General features: G+C 38.8%; 1 protein-coding gene across 2 annotated transcripts in view; it reads right to left on the bottom strand.

Annotated features, from left to right (window-relative positions):
* The window catches only part of mtor (mechanistic target of rapamycin kinase), a 52285-nt gene extending 32948 nt beyond the window's left edge, over nt 1-19337 (bottom strand). Inside the window, exons 1-28 of one of the 2 annotated variants that reach the window (XM_077715935.1) lie at nt 19193-19337; nt 18717-18874; nt 18527-18635; nt 18177-18409; nt 17803-18003; nt 17588-17722; nt 17074-17349; nt 16578-16686; nt 15914-16097; nt 15357-15485; nt 14841-15085; nt 14425-14634; nt 14148-14353; nt 13253-13375; nt 13056-13139; nt 12526-12618; nt 12314-12448; nt 11235-11364; nt 9354-9604; nt 9169-9255; nt 7519-7686; nt 6486-6598; nt 6012-6174; nt 5513-5605; nt 5219-5365; nt 4430-4572; nt 3134-3296; nt 2297-2442 (exon numbers count right to left, since the gene is read on the bottom strand). In XM_077715935.1, the coding sequence (XP_077572061.1) occupies nt 2297-2442; nt 3134-3296; nt 4430-4572; nt 5219-5365; nt 5513-5605; nt 6012-6174; nt 6486-6598; nt 7519-7686; nt 9169-9255; nt 9354-9604; nt 11235-11364; nt 12314-12448; nt 12526-12618; nt 13056-13139; nt 13253-13375; nt 14148-14353; nt 14425-14634; nt 14841-15085; nt 15357-15485; nt 15914-16097; nt 16578-16686; nt 17074-17349; nt 17588-17722; nt 17803-18003; nt 18177-18409; nt 18527-18635; nt 18717-18845 (4205 nt within the window). In that variant the 5' untranslated portion in view covers nt 18846-18874; nt 19193-19337. The remainder of the gene's footprint in view (nt 1-2296; nt 2443-3133; nt 3297-4429; nt 4573-5218; nt 5366-5512; nt 5606-6011; nt 6175-6485; nt 6599-7518; nt 7687-9168; nt 9256-9353; nt 9605-11234; nt 11365-12313; nt 12449-12525; nt 12619-13055; nt 13140-13252; nt 13376-14147; nt 14354-14424; nt 14635-14840; nt 15086-15356; nt 15486-15913; nt 16098-16577; nt 16687-17073; nt 17350-17587; nt 17723-17802; nt 18004-18176; nt 18410-18526; nt 18636-18716; nt 18875-19192) is intronic. The other variant, XM_077715946.1, reaches the window with a different exon arrangement.
* Nucleotides 19338-22131: the final 2794 nt, after the last annotated feature.

The following is a 22131-nucleotide window of genomic DNA, read 5'->3' as shown; positions in this document are numbered from 1 at the left end:
GTGGAACACAGTAATTTGTACTTTTGTGTTTCTGTCAGTACTTGCACGTGTAAAGAATGATGCGCCAAGACGATTTGAATCCTTAATTAGATCTTGCATACCTCCTAGGACCACAATCATCTTAATGGAGAATTAATGATGACCATGTAATGTCCAAGCTCTAAGGTTGGGCACAATCTGTTTTGTAATGTTGGCACTGGTGGTCACTATACCTCTATTCTGTCGGCTATGGAATGGAACAGGATAAAGCTAAGAATGAGTTTGCATTCATAGTCACATATTTGAACTGAATTTTGAGGATTTGTTATCTCTTACTTTGCAGGTTTGAAATAATTTCCTGCCTTTGTCAGAAGTGGTGACAACTCTGACAAATAGAGGAGATACTGCCAAAACTGTTAGCAAGGTAAGGAGACTCTTTCATACTTACTACTTAACCTGTCATCCATCAGAAAGGAAAAACAGAAATGATCAAAGCCTATAATAAGGATCCCTGACAAAATAAAATAAAAAATCCTTTAAAGATCATTAACAGACCATGACTAGTAATCACTTCTGTCATTAATATTATCTGAATTAAGATCAGGTAATACACAAGCCATTTTATGAAATATTCAAGATTCATTAGAGTGAGGTTTATTTTAAAGGGAAATTGCGTAAAGGTGAGAAACAGATGGGATATTCAAAACACAGGAGTGCCTGCTCCCATCGTTCATCATAATCAATGCTCCAAAGAAATTGTAAACAGGCTTCTAAAAAAAACAAAGGTCCAGGCACTCTCAGATGAAAAAGGGGCAAATGTCCAAAATGCGTTTGCATGCCATTTTGAAAACAGAGCAATAATGCAAAAGCAACGGGCATGGAAAACATGGCATGTGGATTGTAAATTCCTTTTATTTATTTTTTTAAAGTTAGAAATTAGCAGTTGGATTATATCACCTGTCAAACTTAATTTTTGTGACAAAGACTGTGCCTAACTATTGATACCAGGAACTAATAGGAACGAGATGTGAAATTGGCCCTAAAAAATAGTTGTATCATTTAACGGGCCTCTCTAATGCAACAAATATTTGTACTTATTTTCCAATCCAGGCTAAATTAAAAAAATATGTTTGAGGAAAAAAAAAATCTCCAAATAAGACTGATTTTAGTTTTGTTGGTGGGTTTTTGAACCCCCAAAAACCTGATAGGGCCACGACCAGATCATGTATACATACATCTGTCGTTAATGAAACATGAATCTTTTATTCACTTAGTGTATTTAAAAAAATATATATATATATATATATACCACATTCACTGCATTAGTGGGGGGGCCTTTCCCAGTTAAAATGGTTTGGACGTCTATCGCCACCAATGACTCGTCTAGTGTGACATGTTCACTGACTACTGATTTGGACTCTTAATGACCATGCCACAAGAAATCCAGCATGCCATAAATGTTCATTGTTGTGCCAAATAGTGTGACATGTCCTACGTGTACCTACTATTTGTTAATGACTACTGAACAATCGTGTAAATTTGTGACTGGTGAGTGCATTCTCTTGCTTTCGGATTTTGTTTTTTGTTTCCTGTGTGTGCGGATCCCAAGAGCGCCTGTCACTCACAAGTCTCCCTTCACCACACGCTGACAAAATAGATAGTGAATTCCATTTTCCGGTCTTGTATATAGCCAGTGTATTGAACCGGGTGGAGCAGACCACCGTTACTATTATGATGAAAAGTGTCTCCATCCCCATTACTGATTGTCCCGTTTCTTGACAACATCAGCTGTCAGACAGCAGCCTTGGTGGCAGTTTGCAATGATCAGGAAGGCTCTACTCATAAAGTTTACCACTTGTACATTCTAGGACACAGTGACATCATGACAATATGTCATGTAATATGCCCCTGTGATTGTCAGGAACAACCAGAAAAAAAATCGCAGTCTTTGTCCGGCATCAATTGCCCAGGATTTTATTATTCATTAATCAGTTCATCAGTTTCGCCCATATTCATGTTTAGGTATGTTTAGGTGATTTGTTACACTAGATTAAATGTCAATCTAAATGTATTTAAAAAAAAGAAATTTAATGAAGTAGGTGTAATTTAATCATGGGTTCGTGTATAATTACAGCCATAGCATATGTATGGCTTGGCCATGTCTTGAAAGCCCGTTGATTCAGAAATCAACAATGCGCAAATTGCAAACTTTCAATGTTCAGGATAAGAGCCCAAAACGTGGTAAACTCTGGTGTTGAAATGCATAGCGATTACTCTCTAAATGAATACAAGCCATTTATAAAGTTTTGGTTCTTACCTGATAAGTGACTCCAGAATGAGGGGCGAAGGACCTTTTTGAAACTCCAACTCTTTATAATGCAAAGCCTTGGCGTAGGCACGGCATTTGGCAGCTCTCTCACCAAGCAGCACAATGCCATTGTCATCTCTTAATGGGAGAGGGCCCTAAAAAAAATAACAAATTAGAATAAAAGAGGCAATATGTGTAATAAAGTATTTTTGTTGACCTCTAATAGCTAGAAACTCATGACTGGTTTCTATAAACTGTTTATTTCGTAAAGCTATTCAAAAGTGTTGGACTATGTGTGGAAAAAGTATTTTTCAAAAAGCTGTGTTACATTTATTCCAGATAAGAGACACAGCTTCCAAAAGGTTTTACCTCAATTGAATATTGCCTGAAAGGCCTTGAGAATCATTCAATTTTTTTTTGTTGCAAAAGTAAGATGAGATTTTATTCTGCTTGATCAGCAAAGATTATTGCCCTGGAAATCTTTTGTTGAGTCATAAACAGTGACCTTAACCGAGGAAAGGTAGGCCTGAAGGTTTTTTGAGATATTTTTCATGGGTTCCTTTGTGACTTAGAGGTTGCTGAGCTCTTGGGATATTATTTCCAGGCCGCCCACTCCTGGGAAGGTGCACCAGTGTTCCATGTTTTCTCCATATGTGGATAATAGCAGTCGCCATGGTTAACCAGAGTCCTCAAAATAGTGTTACAACCGTTTTCAGATTGATAGATGTTAATTATTTCCGATGGATTCTTCAATTTCTTTCGATCAAGGAACTCAAGCAGTGAAAAATAAATATACTGCATTATCTTTTATGTTAGTTTGTTTGTTTGATTAAACTAGAGGCCTACCTTGTCACTATGCTCCATGAACTCTGCGAGGTTAAGTAGCGTCTGGGTGACCTCAGCAATATCTTGCGAAGTCAGTGCTAACTCAATGCTGCGGATCAGCTCATCCTGCTGGTCTTCACTTAGCTCAGACCAGCAGGATAAGAAAGCTGCATTGAAAAGGTCCCTGTAAACAAAGATACGTAAATGTTTACTACAGACTTGGAAAAAACACACAGATCACTGATTAACCCAATGCAATCTGCTTCTAATTTAGTCAACAAGCCACATCTGGAAACTGCTAGTGTTTTTGACATAAACAATGATCTACAACAACAGCTTGTTTTATTCCTATGTACTAAAAGGTAGCTATCTAGTACACAAGTGCTAAAGAAGGATCTTCCCTAATCTCTGAGATGGGGTTAACTCCAGTGTCAATAACAGGTGCATTATCAGTGGTCTGCATGCTGTGGCGATGGAGCCACATTTTTTTTAATACTTACTTCAATGAATTTAAGTATGTTTGTCACTGGGTAGATGTCTAATCCATTCAAACTATGGTTATGGAAGTCAATCCCCAGTAATGGCATTCACTGAGTTCTAGTCTGTTACTCTGGGACCCAAATTATTCTTGAGTTAGATCTGACAGCTGTTTTAGATTTTTGAGAGCGGAAAACAGATTTCAGGTTTTTGTTCAACTAGACTGTCCCAATCTTGCTAAAAAAATTGAACCTAATTTATGTCATTGGCTTTGAGTCAGTCACGATACTTATTATTAATAATAAACTTATCGCGCAATAAAATGCACAAAGCTAGTTTTCATTTCAACATCCATTTAGGCTTACTTCTGTTCTCTCCCCGAGTACAATTTTTTTTTCATGCCCCTTTAAGGGTATCTGTAATGAGTGATTTATAGTTTAATATAATATCAGCGTGGGTGAAAAAAAAACACAACAATAATACACACTTCTTGAAAATTCTCACTCAATGGGGGGATATGTAATATACAATATTGTTAACAAAGGGAACCGGTTGAATTTTGTAGGCATGGATAAACTTAAGAGATAAAAATCAAAACCCTTCATACACTGTTAGATTAATCAGAGTTTTCAAAGCCATTTCCAAAAGTCTAGCTTTCCAACTTTATGAGAACACTTCATAGAAGTCTTTTTTCCCCCAGATTAATGGTCAAAAAGAAAAAGTCAACATGTTTGAGGAAAGCAGAAGATACATTCCATATTTTCTTGCATCATTAGTTCCTGTAAGTATAATGGCCAGGTGTCTTAATACTTTAGTGTATTGACTAATGTGGTGCTGTACCTGGCCAGTGGGATGTAGGTTTGAGCCAGCGACCAACACGATCGCAGCGCTGGGGAGGAAGACTCCTTCAGGAGGACGACACTTAAGCGTCTCAACCACTCCAGCCAGTCGTCCTTGGAAACCTTTCTAGCAGCACCCCAGGCCTGTGAGGAAAAAAATGCTTTCTTAAAGCTGTGAGAACCGCGTGGGATCAGTCTGCTACGCTTGGATGAAATCTCATAAGAGCCCAAGACATTGGTGCCATATTTTGCTGCGAAATTATGGACGGAACAAGTTTGAAAAGGAATTATATGTATTTATCAGGATTGAAATTTGGATTTAGGACATTTTGATTCTAACTAAGGCCATATTTGATTTTATTTTTATTTGAAGATTTTTTAAGGGTCCACAAGTGCCCTGGTCTTTACATTTATGACATAAATCTAGTTTTCAGACAAACTGTAATTAGGGTCTTGACTATGGGTGCAAAATAACAAATGCACAGACTAACAAATTACAAGCATGTAATTCAAGTTTTTTTAAGAAATCTTCAGATCTGTGTAAAGGTATGATTTTTTTCCCCCTAAAGGTCAATTATTAGATCATGCATTAGTGATATGAGTATCAACAGAAAAGTCCTCCCTTGAATCCAATATCATTTTCGTTAAGCTACGTCGAAAATACTATTTTAAATTATTTCTCGGTAGAGCATTTTACTCAACTGAGTTTTTGCAGTTGTTTAACCTATCAGCAAGTTGTTCTTTTACCTAGTGTGCTCAATAGATTCACCCACTGCAAATCATTTCTGACCTTCTGAAGTGCTGTTGTGCTGACATGAAGTTTCTTCATTGGTCCAGGTTCCACTGGTCCGCTAACCAGTGCATCACCTTGGTTACCACGTAGATGGCGGTGCTGAAAGATTAGAGGGTTTTCTTCTTCTTCTGCCAGAGTGTAGCCCTATTTTTGACACATGCAAGACCACACGTGAAAAACGAGGCCACACACACAGGCGCTTGAAAGGAAAATACATTTTTATAAATCTATTCTGAAGTATAATTAATGATTTGCTATGCAGTTGAAATTTTTCATTTAATTTTCTCTCACCTTAACAATACGGCATATTAGTATGTCATAGCGTTGATGGTTGATCCGGTGCTTCAGCATCACTTTATTTACCATAGGAATGAATATCTGGTACTGCAAATGGGAGGAAGGCAAAAGAGTCAATAAAAAGGTCTGTCGGCTTAATTATATACTTAAATTTGTTTACCCGAAAATCCTTTTCCCTCATTTCAGCATATAAAAAAGATCAAACTGCTTATAAGGTTTACATCAAACACTTCCTTTTTCCATGTTGCCAGACGTGGCTACATTAGGAATGCTAATGAGTGTTGATAAATGTTAATGGTTAAGGCAAGGAGTAGACATTATCCACTCTCATGAAAAGGACCCCCCACTGACAAAAAGACAGCAACATTCTAACGGGAAGTAATGACAGGATAACCGAAATACTGTTCATACGTAGGCAGCAGTGGGGCGGCTGGAAGTGTTCTACTGAATAATGGGTCCATCTGACGAAACCCTGTGGAGAACAAACGCCTACCTTCTTGCCCAACTGAAACACAAGCGAGGACAGTGTGTCCATGGAGGTGGATCGCAATTCAGGCGTACTGTCAAGCGCCCGGACAATAGGGTGAATAATGCGGGAAGCGTAATCGGTGAAGTCCAGGGATTCTGTAAGTCTGTCCAAAGTCTCCAAGGCACCCCTAAGCAAATAACAAATAAGTACAAGTTTACCAGTTTATTCAAAAGGGGAATGACCACTTTTCACTTTTGAGTTTTTGAGAATGACATTGATGATAAAAAAAGTTACATAATTATCGTTTTTGAGATCAAATGTTTAAAAGGTTTACTGCCACCATTCCATATAATGATCAACAACTGTTTTATGTGGTAGCTTTACTTGATATGTGGGAGGAAACCAGAGGATGAATTACTTAATAGCATACGAGTTGTCCTGTAAATATCATGAATGTCATAACAATCTTTGGACAATCCATATTTGTGCAGTACGAACTTGCGGGCCTGGAGGGGAACATCGGGTGCATCAAACAGCTTCACAATGGGAGGCAGCAACAGGTGGAGGTAGTCATCGAGGTTGGCACCAAACAGCTGGATGGCATTTAGAAGCTGTAGATGAAAGCAAACAACTCAGTTCAAACATTTTAATAGGTCTCTTAAGGGATCCCCATTTATAATTTGCACGAGCTGTCAGCAGACGTGATAAGTGAGCCAATTTTAAAATACAATATGTTGCCGTTTACTGACTGATATAATGGTATACAATGGCATTGGTCGAAATGTAGTCATGAAAACATTTTTCATGAATTGATACTTTAGGTCACCTAAGTGCCAACTCTGTTTTTTTAGTTATTTTTATAAATTGTTCACCAACAAAAAAGATTACCTGCTCAGAGATGGTTCTACATGCAGAATGTACATCTCATTGGAATGATTGATGCATGTTTTTCTTATCCTATTTGTTGATTTAGTAGTGGTTCACCTGTTTCCTTGACTTCAATTTTGTGCATAATTCAATCTTAAGACTCAAATTCAGATTCAGAGCTGACTCACATATGACCCAGTCCATACATAAGCTGCTGTTATCTTTTAATAAAGGAGACTAAGAAATAACAGGGCAAAACACACTGCACCAAAAATTCAGTTTGTGGCAATGTCATTGTGGTCTTTGCCTTGAACACTTTGTAGGGTTGACAAAAATTACCCTGGAACTGTAGCTTGACTTTTGAGATACATGGCAATGTCAGTCTGGTATTCTGTGGTAAGAGTTGGATTTCCACTCCAGCTCAAATTCAACCAAAATCATAACACACGAGGCTGCCACGGTTAACCTTTTTTTTAAATTTGTACGAGGTTTGGAAAGCGCTGCATGTTTTCACCTTTTTTTTAACTGTATTTCCCAACAAATAACGTCCTGCAATTGCTTGTTTTGTGCTTTCCAAGTTTTCTGCAGGAATCATTTATTGTTGCAAGTTGTCACTTGGGAACTAAGATAGTTATTCTTGTTTGGAGCACCACCCTGCACTTACCTTAATGGTAACGCTGCGCCCAGTGCTGTTGTCATGCATGAAGACACGCAACATGTGAGGGATGAGCTGAGGCAGATAAAGTTTAAACTCTCCACCCAGTGCCACAACAATCTGTTCGATCAGAAGGATGATGGTGTTCTGCATGGGATTATTAGGTGTCCAGTACTCCTGTAAAACAGTACATTTTCATGTCTCCAGAAAAAATCTATGCAATATCAGCAGATTATGAATTTGATACATTGTACAGACGCTAGCATGACACTTATGTAGACATTCTGCAGGCCTATATCAACTGATATAGCATAAAAAAATATTTAGCACCCAGCTCAATATCATACCTAAATCAACATTATAATGTAAAGCAAAAAGAAAAAAAAATAATTATATCTAAGAGAAAATTAATTTGTTTATTCATTCATTCAGCGCCTGAGGGGTTTGCACATGGGCCTCAGCTAAGGGATATACGGACTTCCTGCCTTGTATGTGTGCAGAATACAGAACAAATTAGGGTATCTTCTGAAATGGCTGGTCCAGTCCGCTCATATGAATTGAGCAGGCGGCTTGTAGAAAAAAAAATGAATAGATCCTTTGTTTCACTCGGCTTTTTATTACCTGAGTGGGACTTGAGACACAGCGGCATGGTTCGCTAGCGTTTTTCTCTTTAAAAAATATTACCATAGAAAATTCTTGGACTTTGTGAGCTACTTTTGCAGAGGAAAAAAAATGTAATTTGATATTTTCTGCCTTGCGATTTAATCATGTATGCGGCAGGTGTGTTTGTGCAAGAGCAGGGTAGCATATGCCTTTAGCAGCTTTTTGGCACATTGTGATGAAGATGACTGTCATTAGTCATTGTCCATTTGAAGAAGGAAAAAAGAATTGGACATTTTGAGCGGAAAACATGGCTCAGAGCTGCTTACGCAGTTACCAATGTAGTGTGTAATTCAGTGCGAGATATGTTACCCTTTTCCCCAATAAGTGAGAGGCTGGAAAAGCCTTGAGATTTAAGTTAAAAGGATTGTGTATGATATATTTGATGTGATTCTGTTTGTACTGATTGAGTGTTATGCTGTGAAATAAATTACAATGATGTGTGACATTGGGGGCAGGCAGCTGTCATTCATAGAGGCACAAATATATCAAGAGAGAGACCATCTTACTTTTGAAGGTTTTTGTGGGAGATTAGTGTTTGACAAATTTCAAGCAACTTTTAGGACACAAATTTAAAAATCCTTTTTGGAATAGCAACAACACGTAAATGTTGCACCCTCCAGTTCATAACGTACTAAATTAGCAAAAAGAGACTAAACGGCTATGAGGCAAAGCAAGAGTTCTTCAATAACCCACAGATTTTGCTACCTTTAGGTTAAAATATGTAAAATTGAAAATAAAGAAACACAAACCAAAAAGGTATTTTGCTCGAAGATAGTAGTCTCAAAAAAGTTATAGTCAAACCAGATAACTAATCAATAAAATGGTTCCAACTGAGACAATTTTCAAAAACATCTGTAACCAGTGCTCCGTTGCTCTGAGCTTCTCTCCTCTCCATTGCTTATCTCATCCGTGACATATTAAATCATTGGAACATCCCCAGTGATGAGAAGGAAGGGACCATAATTAGAAGGATGGAAAGTAAACATAATTACTCACTCTGATGAGGGTGAATATGTCATCCATGTAGGGCCGGATGTGGATCTTTACAAAGCATACGACCATTCCCATCTGCTGGAAGAGGAACTGCAAAAGCAGGAAAGGAAGGGAGAACAGGTTGACTTTGTGAATACCGCAATTACTCATTAAAAGTAACATCACCGTCTCTGTCTAGCTTTGCCTACCTCCCGGATACTGGCATCACAAACGCGGATCACATTGAGAAATGTGGGCATGACTTGAGGTAGGAACTGGACACACTTGAGGCCCAGAGACTTGAAGATGAATGTGACAGCCTGGACCACCATAGTATGGTGGTTTGACAGTGAGGGATCTCTCAGGATGCGCATCAGAGTAACAATGGCCACAGCGGGGTAAAATTCATCCAGAGGCAAGTTGCCCATATTGACCAACATCTCACTGGTGCTGTAATCAGCTGGAATGAAGAAAAAAAACTATAGTCATCCCAAGGATATGAAGGAAACACCATCGACCAGAACAAAGACCACTACAGAGTACAGAGTAGTAGTATTTTGCCAAGTAACAGTTACCTTCTTACCATGTTATTACCTTTGATAAACTGGAAGTTTAAAAGACAGCTGTTGGTTGACCAATCATCATTTTACCTTCTAATCAGTTTTGTCATGTGGTGTTTGCAGGGTTAGTGGGTCTGGTGTGTTTTACAGGCAACATGACCATACAAAGGACTGGTATTTAGTGTTTCCCTGACCTTCTGGAAAAGAGCATGTCTGCTTGAAGACTCAGTGATGTAGACATATTATATGTATATAAGCGTGAAGCTTTTCTTTTGTACTTTTAAATATAACCAACCAATTTGTCTACAGCAAACAGTGATCTGTTTTTGGGTAGATAAGTCATCACGGAAGTTAAATTAAAGGTAAAAAAAAGTGGGGTAAAATATTTAAACATTTTTGAAAGACAGTCTTAGTGAAATAGCCAGTTTTGGAAATGCGCAAAACCAATGAAAAATGTAACAGGCAAAATTGGTCCCCTAAAACACACAATCCACACAACGGCCCCAATAAATCTGCCAACACATAAAACCTGATCCTTCGGGTCTGGCTGGACTTCATTCAGTTACGAACAATCTGCTCATTCTATTACCGTATTGTAAGTCAAGACGCAAGCGAGGATCAAGCCAGAAGAGATTCAGTACTATCGATATCTTTGTATTGACAAATCGACAATGCAGCTGCAGGAATAAAGATGAAACATAAAGTCACAGCTTTGAAAATCGACATTCCCATGAATGCTGATTGTCTAAGCTGTGTCGGTAATCACCATCTATTCAAAGGAGCCTGATGAATGATAGAAAAATGACTCCAGCTCCAAACAGACAAATCTTTAAACCTATATAAGAAGCTCATAAAAAAAACCTAAGAGAGCTATCCCTATTCATGAATATGTGCTTGGTTTGGGACAACTCCTCCAAACCATCTGTTAAATGGCATACCTGCCAACCCAAACAGCAAAAAAAACCTAACCATGCCATGTAAAAATGGCCTGTTATTGGACAAGAACCTTATTTAAAACTGTCTTAGAAACATTTTCTAAATGTTAACTGGCCCATCCTATTTTATAAACCTTAAGTATTTTACCATCCACAGGTGGTATACAATTACAAATGCACTGTGTCCTGTATGCCTCATTGCAATACATGTTTTAAAATGTATAGCCAAACACAATCTGTTATGGCTACAACTATCCTATAGTCAGCACGTGTGTAACAAAAACAACCTTTCAGGGGTTTGGATTCCATTACGGTTAAAGTAATAATGCAGCAATTACACCTACTCATCTATGAGCCATGACTTTATCCATCAAACTTAAATAAACACAGAGCACTCACACCAGAAAAAATAAAATTTTGCAAAAAAAGTAAAAAACCCTCACTGTCCAATACGAGACTGAGAGTGGGTGTGAAGAATACATTTTCCAGCTGCTTAGAATTTAATATCACTGGAGAAAAGCACCCAAAAAAATGAAATGTTTAACTAATCAATATCCAGAGCACAATACGGGGATAATATTGTGGACGGGGATACCTGAATCTTGACTTGATTTAGACTCAGAGAGACTGACTGCAGAGGCGTCTCGTGACTGGTCGATCATGCCAATGTTCACTTTGTGCTTGTAAGGGTCCAGAGCTCCAAGGAGACCTAGAACACGAATGGCCTGGGGGGGAAACAAAGCAGGACTGTAAGTTATCTTCCAAGTAGTGGAAATAAGCCAATGTTAATGAATACTTTCTTAAAACAGAGAAACAAAGACCTCTCCAAAGTCCATTAAGGCATACTGGCACCTGAAATGTTTGCGTCAAGTATTCCCTTAGAACTAGAAATATGGGATTTGAATGAAACCGTACCTCTCTATAGCAATTAGGAGCCTACATGAACACACAAGGGAAACCTTACAGCTTACAGCTATAAATGTGCTGAATAGGTCAAACCCAAGTAATTACAGGTACAAGTACATCATTTTGGTCAGTTACCTAAAAAAAACAATTTTCCAGGTTTTCCAAGTACAAATGTAACGCAAAATGATGAATATTAGGACTCACTGTCAAGTAAAAAGCTCATAGCTCAACTAACGTAGGCCTAAGTACTGTATTTGGCAATTTTCTATATCTTATTTTATTATAATTTAGAGAGAAAGTAACATCAAAGAAGAGTATCATGTGATAGTACTGTTTTTCCATCTGATTCTCAAGTTATTTTTTTTTATTTCTGTATGCCTTTCCTTTTTAATATTTTCTTTTCCAAAAAATCTGACATATTGGTCAAATTCTGGTTTGTGTGGCTTGTATACACTGCCAATACAATGACCCACCTTCCCCAAACCTTATGTAACAGGCAGAGAAACAAACAATTACCAATTACATCACAGCACAAATGTTTAAGTCTCTACGGAAAAGTGATGAAGTATCCCAGAGTATTTGTATTCGTGCGCTGACAATTCACTGGTAAAGTCAAAGCAGACAGACAGACAAGCCCTAATTTGTTCAGCATATGTGAACTGCTAAGCCTCATTACAAGTCACTGAGCCCCAGGAAAATGCTCATGTCGCCGTTTAGGAAGGCGTGAGAAAAAAAAAAAAAGAAGGACAGAGGCACTCGTGTGCATACTTCTCTCCTGATGCCCTGATTTTGTTCTGTCTTGAGGAAGTTGAGCAGCACCTCGAGAAGGGAAGGGTACTTTCTGTAGGGCTCCACCACATAGCCTGTGCTGGCCACCTGTTGGCCTAAAGTCCATAGCGCTACCTAGTGGAAGTACAGAAGCAGAAATATTAAGAACAAATGGTGAAATGCTGGGAAGTAAACTCGGTAATTTTGCATACCTGTCGCTTGGCTAAAGAGGATGAGTCTTGCAACATATCCATGATGATTGGAAAAAGCTCATCCATCCACTTTCGCATCTCCAGACCACTCACCTACACATGAGATCAAGTGAGGATACAGCATATTTCTTTCCCAATAGTATTCTCTCAAATTAATTTTACAGACTAGTTCTCTGCAACAGGGCTGGTCATATTTTCCTCATTTGACATATTCTTGTGTCAATTCAATTCTACAATGTGCTCTGATTGTTTGCAGAAGAAAGAAAGGCTAAAATAAAATTTTGCAATGCACCACGAGGATATTATCATCAGTCTGTTTTCCATGTCTCCCTCCACCAACACACCTGAATCAAATAATCGGGATCAGTATTAAGCTCCTGGACAGATTCCTGATGAATTGATCATTTGATTCAAGTCTGGTAAATGGGTGATATGGAAAACAGACTGGATAGGGGCTCTCAAGGACCGGACTTGTAGTAACTGTAGTAACCTATGGGTTTCGCATGCGAGTTCCTGAAATCAAGCCTTACCTGAGCCAACTCCCCAATGGTGGCTAGGACGCTGATAACCACACCAGGATTTGGGTCTGGGTCTTTCAATTTGAGGATTAGTGCCTGAAGAAGCAAGAGTGGATTTTTAGTGAGGAGAGAGTATATTATCACTTTCTTTTTTTAGATCTGGCTAAATATATATAGACATTAACAATGGTAAATAAGCAGAGTTGAACCTTGAGGATGGGCTCCATGTATGGCCTTATGAGGCGGGGAGCATTGGACACTAGATGACCAAGCATACGGGCACTCTGCTCTTTGTTTCTACCAACGCCACTGTGCTCCAATTCCGTCAAGATCTGCAATACATGCCACAAAAATGTGTATTTAATTTGAATCATTTAACACAGGGTAAAGCTAACTGGATTGGTTTAAGACTGCATTCTGCAACTCTATCTGATGACGTTTTCTGCCTAAAGTCTCCATCACTGGGCCAAATCCATGTAACATTTGATGGATTAGGTATTACCTACCTCCAATAGGAAATCAAAAGGAGCAAAACACCCAATTGATCTCAAACATTGTAAAATTAAAATTGACAGTGACTTCACTTTCTTGCCTATTAGCCCGCCATTATGAAAGATGCCTTATCGAACACCACTTGGCAACGTGAGATCACAATGAGGATAACATTCTTTGATTTTTTCAATGCTTTCATAATTGCACAGTAATGAAAAGTAGTAATACATAATTTCTACCTTACAAGACATTACAAAGACAGTGATGGATTTTAGCAGGGGCCATTACTTCCCATCTGCAGTCATGCTGAATATTCAAGGACTGGAGATTTAAAGAGTCTAAAGCTATAAGTATCTGGGAGTCCATATAAACAACAAACTGGAGTGGGGTGACAACACAGACGCACTTGACCGGAAAGGTCAGAAAAGTCTGTTCCTGCCGAGTAGGCTTAAGGCCTTTGGTGTTTAGTGGATGCTCCTCAGGCAATAGTGCTATGTGATATGGAAAGAATCTCCTACTATGATATGAGCAATCTAATTTTCAATTGTGAGTTTCCCATTTGCACGTTCAGCATTCAAACAACTACAACATGTATTCAAAGCATACTCAAACCTGAATGAGCATCTTGCGTAAGAAGGGCATGACAAAGGCTGGGTTCATACTGCTGAGGCGCCCGATTGTGCAAATAGCCAGCTCTCTGATCTCAAACACCTCATCGTTCAAGGCCACAAAGAGTGCCTGCAAGTTCTCTGCCTGGGCAAGGTGGGCATCAAAGCGCTCGTCCAGCGAGGCTAGCACACAATAGCGGATGTCTGGATCTGAAGGCGCAAAGGAACAAATGTAAGAATGAACGTTATGATGACTGGAGTAAAAGTCCATCAAAGGTTACCTGGATCTGTGATGCCAACCACTAGAAGTTTACTTAGCACATCTGCAACAACCTGCACTGCCGTTTGACTAACAACATGGCCACTGATTGGGTGTATGGAGGGGGTGAGGAGACGGGAGCAGGTGCGAGCAGCCTCCATCCGGATTTCCTTATGCTCGCTGTTTAGGAAGTGATCAGCACAGTGTCGCACAAACTGGGTGAGGGAGTGTCCTAATGAAAGATCACAAGGCTAATTTTACTTGCCTAATTGAATAATCCAAAAGGGCCATAATAGAAATTTAGAGGCGATATTTATTTGCAGTAAGATTGTAGAAATTGGAGTAAAAAATTCTGATAATGTGAGCACTGAACTTGATTGAATCATTAATAAATCACACAAACTTTAACTTGAAGTGTCTCAATGTCAAAGTTCTTACCTTCAAACTCAAAACTTCCCAGAGTGCGCAAGGCCAGTGTGATACTGCCAACATCACTGGCCTCTGGGATGTTGGTAAGGCTTGGCGAAGAAAGCTGGTGAGCCAATCCCTTGGGCATGCCCGGGTGCCGCAATGGCTTATGCATCAAAACCAGTGACAGCATCTTTAGCAGCCCATCCTGAATGTCCTTTTTCAGCTGTGGGATTTGACGGCTCAGATCATAAAGCACTGCTGTCAGTGCAGGACTGGAAGAAAAGAGGACATATTAAGAGGTGGCTCAAGGGAGGAAATTGTTTAATAAATAATAGACAAAAAGAGTATTTACAAAAAAACATTTGATTTGTGCATTTTTCTGTCGCACAAGCATGTTTTTTTTAGATACTAGAAGAATAATGTGAGTCACACAAATGTACACAAACCCAATTCTAGGAAATATATAGTTATTGATCTATTCCCTATTTGAGTTTCTATGGTAAGATGTACTTGAAAATGTTTGTTAAATTATTTTCAGCATACCTGAGGCCCACAGCTAGCATGGGCTCTAAAAGCTCCTTGATGTCTGGTTGGATGCTGGGACCCATAGCCCTGGAAAGCATACTGATGCAGGTGAAAACCGTGGCATCTACCTGAATGGACTTCTGCCTTCTGCACATAAGTGGGGAAAAGAAAAACAATGTATTCTTCAATCCATCTGACAACTAATGGACCATGTGATCAAAAGGCCGACTAACAACAGACTTTGCATAAGGATTAAACATACGGCAATTCATTAATTGAGGGAAAATGCGAGGTACTCATACTTTTCTAGATTGTATTGACATCAAAAAGTTGTTACTGTTGGTCCTATTCTCAATAAATTCTGAGACACATTTTACATTATTCCACTTTCATCCCCATGTCAAGTCAGTTGTGTAGTTTTCAATCTTTGAAGTGATGTAATTGAAAGTCAACTATAACATCTCGACTTCCATCAATGCATACACACCACCAGTGCTTAAATAATGCCATACAATCCTGAACAGCACTCACATTTCAAATGTCACAAGAGTAAACCAAAGTCTCATTGCACTAACTTGTGAGCAAAGTCCTTGGGTGGTAGAGCCGCCTTTATAATCTCCAGGATCTTGGAAAGATACGGCTGTATTTCGGCTCGGACTGCCACTACCAGTAAACCCAAAGCTTGGAAGGCTGCTGTTCGCTCCTTCTCCTTCTTGAGGCTGCCTAGCAGGTAGCCCATTGTGTCTGACAGGTATTGATCTGTAATGCATAGTGACTAATATATTAGAATTTCTCACCAAGTAATTTTATATTGTATACGAATATTTTACAAGCACAAAGAACTCCCATCACACGAAAAAGCTGAAATTCAAAAGGAAGACAACTGTTACTGTGTGTACTTTCTGCCATCTAGTGCAAGAAAATGTAATTGTTTTGAGACTCTACACATTGGTTGGCTAGACACACAACAAGAGTTGGCACAGTACAGAATATGTGAATAATGAAATGGGTATTTTTGGAATGTGTGAGAGAGTCGCAGAACCAGGAAAATCTATGCATACATAATCTTCCCAACGTCTGACTATTCATGTTTGATAAGAAAAAAGTGAACTCAGGTCATGAAATAACAATTTTATCATGTTACAGCTAATCCTCCTTTAAAGTTTCAATAGGAAAAAAGTCCACACATGGTCAATTTAAGTAGCGTTATCTCTCAATTTTAACTTGAATTTGACCCACCAGTAAAATTATGTGGCTGGAAGGCACCAAGCCGCGGCAGCAGATTGAGTATTGTCATCTGGATAAGAAGATTCTTGGTGGTTCTATATTTTAGGACCCATCGACATACCTGGGGAAAAACAATCAAGATTATGTTGTGAAGTTTCTTTTCCATCAAAACCAGAAGACACCAGTCCTATCAATCAAGTGTAATCAGAGAATTCAAGTCTGAATCAGTGGCCACTCTGTATTTGACATGTACCATAGTAATTGTATATTTAAATATAGTATATACTGTATATATAAACTAGATTGTATTAGAGTTGATAAACTAAACAATCAGGAGACATTCATTAAAAATAGCTCAAACCAACCTGAACTGCCCTCTAAAAAAAATCTAACTCTACTAATTCAGAATTTTTGTCCTATATGGTTATCACTTAGTATTTGTTGAAAAAAAAATTAAAAAGAAAAAAACTGTGTTTTGCACAGATCTATAATCTGTGCTGCAACATACCTGGTCAAAACGTTCTTCCATGAGCTCACGACAGTATCTGCTCTCCACCAGGGAAGTCTTAGCAGGCACAGGTGTAGCTCCGAAGCTGAGAAAGCCTTGCGGCGTGCTGTATCCCAACAAACCCAGGAGAGCATTGGACTGCTGTGGCTGCACCGATTGGAAGCTGGTGAATGGAGTAATGTGGCGGGGTTTTGTTCCAAAACCCATGAGCTCCTTGCAGTACTTATCGTGCACAAGCTGCTGCTGTGTGATCTCCTCCATTTCCTCACGCATGCGCTGATGGACAGTTACAGAATCAGTATATAGGATTCAAGAAAATCTATCGTATTTTTCAGTCTAAAGGTCACTCCTGTGTAAAAATAAGTCACACCAGCCAAATGAAGAGGAAAAACACATAAGTTGCATTGGTGTTTAAGTTCGTAATTACAATGGCACTTTTGGGGTGAGGTTCTTTACTTTATACATTCACAAATCAATTTTGGGCAAAATCTGAAGGACATTTTGAGTAACTCACCTCTCCTTCCATGCTGCTGATGCGAACCAGCTCATTAAGGATGAGAAGCGCACCGTGGAACCGGTCATCCCGATTCATGCCTTTCTCCTTAGCCAAACTTTCGTCAAAGCCCTTCTCTGCTTCATCAAAGGTTTGCTGTCATGAAAAATCAATGTGTTTATATGCAAAAATGTTTAAAGGTAATTTATTTAGGCTGTTAGGGTGGAGGGCCATACTTTGTACCACTGTGGTTTCTGCATTTCTTTGGTCTCTCGCTGTGTGGTGAGAATAAGGCAAGCCCGCAGTGCCGATACGGCACCTTCGCGGATTGCCTGTTTGGGGTCCCAAACGGCATAGAAGATGTTGTCAAAGAAGGGCTGCACTTGCTGAAAGAAGAAGGTTGGCGCACTCACAGCCAGTTCCCTCAATACCAATACCTGAAAATTAAAACACAGGATGTTTATATTTTGTAAGTCCTATAAAACAATCAAATAAAAAATAAAAAAAAATCGGAGATTTTAGTTGAATAGTATCACATTGAAAAAAACATGCAAAAACAAACAGAGTTATTTTAGCCAGAATATTTTTTTTTTTCAGTCTTGTCACTTACTGCAGCATGGCGTCTGCCTTCATTCCTGTCTGCTCCCAGCCATTCCAGAGCCCTCTTAACCTCAAACTCGACGTATTCAGCTGTAAATGTGTCCCCGGCCATAGAAAGATGACCCATAGCTTTGGACGCCATCTCCATAACCACTGGGTCGCTGGAGGGTAGCAGGTTACGTAGGTAGTTTGCAAAGCGGCTGATCCTGGTGGCATTTCCTCCCTCTACTCCGATCAGACTGACTGTGGGGTGAAAAGGAAGATTTGAATGCATTTTATTTTAGTAAAAAAGTTTAAGGACACAGAAAGAAATGACTTCACTTTCTGATATTAATAACAAAAAGGCAGTGTAAACTTTACCTATTGCAAGAATCCCTCCTTTCTTCTCATTCACATCAGAGCTGGAGACCAGCTCAAAGATGTGGTGATTTAATTCATCATAGAATGTTGTGGCTTCATCTTGACTTAACTATTGCAGACGCAAACCATTGTTAATATAATTCATCTAGCACAAAAATCAAATTAGTGAATCTAATCATGTTGCATTCACCTCTCTTAATTCTGTAGTCACATAATGCTGTAGATCCTTTGCAGACTTCGCTCTGGTGTCTTCATTTCGACTCTTAAGCCCACCGACAAACTGCTGCAGGACAGTCGCGGTGCCTGACATGATCACCATTTTGATGGCCTGACCTGTATTTACACAAACTGTCAAAAACAAAAGATCAATGGCCCTTGTGCTGTTATAAGTGACTTTGAAAAGACAATGTGATTTCAAATTTTAAGAGACTATTCCATTCTGATTTCATTTCAAGCAGATGCATCACGTGAGCATTGTTGGCTAGACAATAGATCATTTAATTCCAGACTGCCATTAACCAGGAATGACGCGATCGTACTATATTTGCCCCAAAAAAACATGGTTAGCGAATTCTTCGGAAGATAGATCTACTGGCTCTAAAGCGAAACGATCATGGCCAATGTAGCAGACCTTTCATAACTCTGTCACGTGGGGCGTTTACTTACGTATTTACAGAAATAGGATCACCATTTATTTACTACTCCACTCTTGTAGAAGAGCCCTCATTGTAGGACTTTTAAGCCCGATCGTGGGTACCGGGTTTGCTAGCTAATATTTAGAGCGAGGAATAGATATCAGACTAAATGGTTTGAAGTGGAGTCCGCGGCGTAACTGTATAATGGCCATCTTGCGACTAAAAAAATCGCTGTGGGTAACTTACACTACTAAAATCTGCGTTTCAACTATTTGCTTTATACTTTGATTTATAACAAATGCATTTCCATGTCATGATGCAAGCATATTTATATTGTCTTTGTATTTTTTATTGTCAAATATGCAGCAAAATAATTGCTTTCCTTCAGTTTAAATACAACTAATGGGAAATAGGTCAACATTCAGCAATCTACAGTTATTTCAAAGTACTTGCTTCGTTGATTTTAATAAGTAGCGTGATTGTGTATGTCTTGTAATGGCCGTCAAATTATAACGTCAAGTCCTGTTGGCTCACAGCGCTTGTAAATTATCTAGGATTATATGCATTATATCTGCGATATTCTGGCTGATGTTTAACAAGAGTGGGCGCTGCACAACAATACGCAGACTGCTCATTTTTTTGTAAAAGTTGGAAGATGAATAAATGTATTAAAATTATGAAAATATAAAAGGTACGTGATCCTAGTGAAGTTATTTAGGTAGTTTTTCAGATTTGTCTGAACAAATTTAATCAAAAATCGAAATATTTGACCATGAAAAACATGTATCCGTTCATTTTCTGAACCCTTGGTGCAGACAGGATGTTGGACAAACTTTAATCAGGACAAGTCTTTGATGTCATGAGTATGTTTATTTGTGTTGTTGCCTCTTTCAAGTGTTTTTTTTTTAATATTTACCCAGTAGTGGAACCAATCACTGAGGAGTTGTTGCATCCATCTACTAATCACTCACAGCTTCACACTTCTCTCCCATTATCTTGTACCTCAACCCCTGATGCCTAATCCCCGACTATTGCATTCATGTACTAATCTGTTTTATTGTTTTCTTAAGCAATGCATGCGTGTGTGGGAGGAGATGAGGCGGTCATGCATTCCTGAGTAAAGGTTCTCATGGCAACATCTGCTTTTTGGGTCTGGGAGGAGGCAGCTCTCATCACCTTCTTGGGCACATCCCATAAGTGTGCTGACAGACTCTCATCAGTTATTTTAATGACGAAAATACAGACTTAAGCTTCATGGAAAATTTGCCTGATTCTGTAGTGGGTCACTCGCCTTATTTCGGATCAGGGCTCAATTCCCATTGGGGACGGTATAGTTATGAGTGCGAATCTGTCATTCTGTGTGCCATACGACTGACTTGCGACCCGTCTAAGGGGGTTGTCTGCCTTTTGCCCGAAGTCACGTTTCAATCCTCAACTGACCTTCAAAATGGCAAACATTATTCTTCCATGCTCTGTATTTCTCAATATGAATCTGATTTTAAAGGGTGTCTCAAGCAGATTTTCCTCTCTTTTTTTAATGACATTTGAAACCTACTATTTAATCAAGCCAGGCCTCTGATTCTGAGTCAGCGCAACTTCTCTTCTGTAATGACAGAGCAGAAAGTGGTACAATAACACTGCAGTGAGCACTTAGCTAATGCACAAAGACAGAAACTGGGGGCCAAACCAAATAAGTTAAAAAAAAGTCAATCACGGCATTGGAGATTTTTCAGGGCTGCGACAGGATGGAGGCTTACCTCATCTCTGGCAAAAGCTCAAATCAATCACCTTGACTTGAAGGACAGTTACAAACGTGGACAATCATACGCAAATTTCTTTGTCCATTAAAAAAATAGACAGAATTTCAGTTTTTAATGATCTGACATTATTTTCATGATATTCATTTTATTTTTTAGATGTACTGCAACTGTGACGCATTACAAAAGTCTTCAATTTTTGCTCTACCCGCATCTCTCACAGTTGTCGCAGGCTTTTACAGATAATGGACTTTTGCGACCACATGCCAAGGATCAAGGGTGTAATGTATAAAAGGTTTCAATTATACAGAAAGCCAGCATAAATTGTGGTCATGACAAATTATAAATGGATAGGGCAGATATGGATGTGGTTTTTAAAAGACTACAGCGTGTAGCTCTTCTGCCTTAATTGGTCAAGAACAATATTATTAACCACAGGACTTGGGTTACTAAGGATGGTGAGCTGAGAACTGTGTAGGTTAGTTTTTTGCGTTTTTGCATTTTGTGGCAACATCAATCCCTCAGTTGATGTTTTTTTCTATGTTATAAGAATTGAATGCTGCAAGCGGTTCTTATTTACTGATAGAATACAAGATTGTCAAAATATTTAAACAGACCACAGACAACTTTTTACAGAAAATGTTGGACCCATAGCTAATTTTAAAATTCAGCAATTTATTTTGATGGTTGTCCTCTATATATTGGCATGTGTCTTTGGTTTTGCGCTCTATTTTGAGGCATTGGAAATCATATTAGCTGAACAGCCTACATTTTTTTGCATTTCTTTGTAAGGAATCACCACTCCAACCAACCTTTACATAAAAGTACACTGTTCTTCTGTGCAACAATGTGTTGAACAACTAATATTTCTCAGGTTTCAAGTTGAAATGCTTAAATAGGGGTCACCTTATTCACACCTGTTTTTTTTTTCTTCCAAAATTGATGCCCTAACTGATTGGATTGCTCTGCACCACAATTTTTTGAACACGCCCTTTCAACAAATTGCCCAATTGCACAACTTTCAGAGTCTGCATATCACGAATGCTGGGTCCGGTTGGTATATTTGCCATAGTTTAGCAACCTACTATTCGCTATCATTACAATTATACTTTTACTGTAGCCTTATAAAAAAATAATGCTGTAAACGGCACACTGTGAATAAAAGAGAGACCAGTAAGAAAATAGAAATTGGATAGGTTTCACGAGGAACCAC

This window comes from Stigmatopora nigra, chromosome 1, assembly GCF_051989575.1.
Source record: "Stigmatopora nigra isolate UIUO_SnigA chromosome 1, RoL_Snig_1.1, whole genome shotgun sequence".
In the NCBI taxonomy this organism is placed as follows: domain Eukaryota; kingdom Metazoa; phylum Chordata; class Actinopteri; order Syngnathiformes; family Syngnathidae; genus Stigmatopora; species Stigmatopora nigra.
Note: the sequence above shows the minus strand (reverse complement) of the source record. Positions and strands in the feature narration are given on the sequence as shown.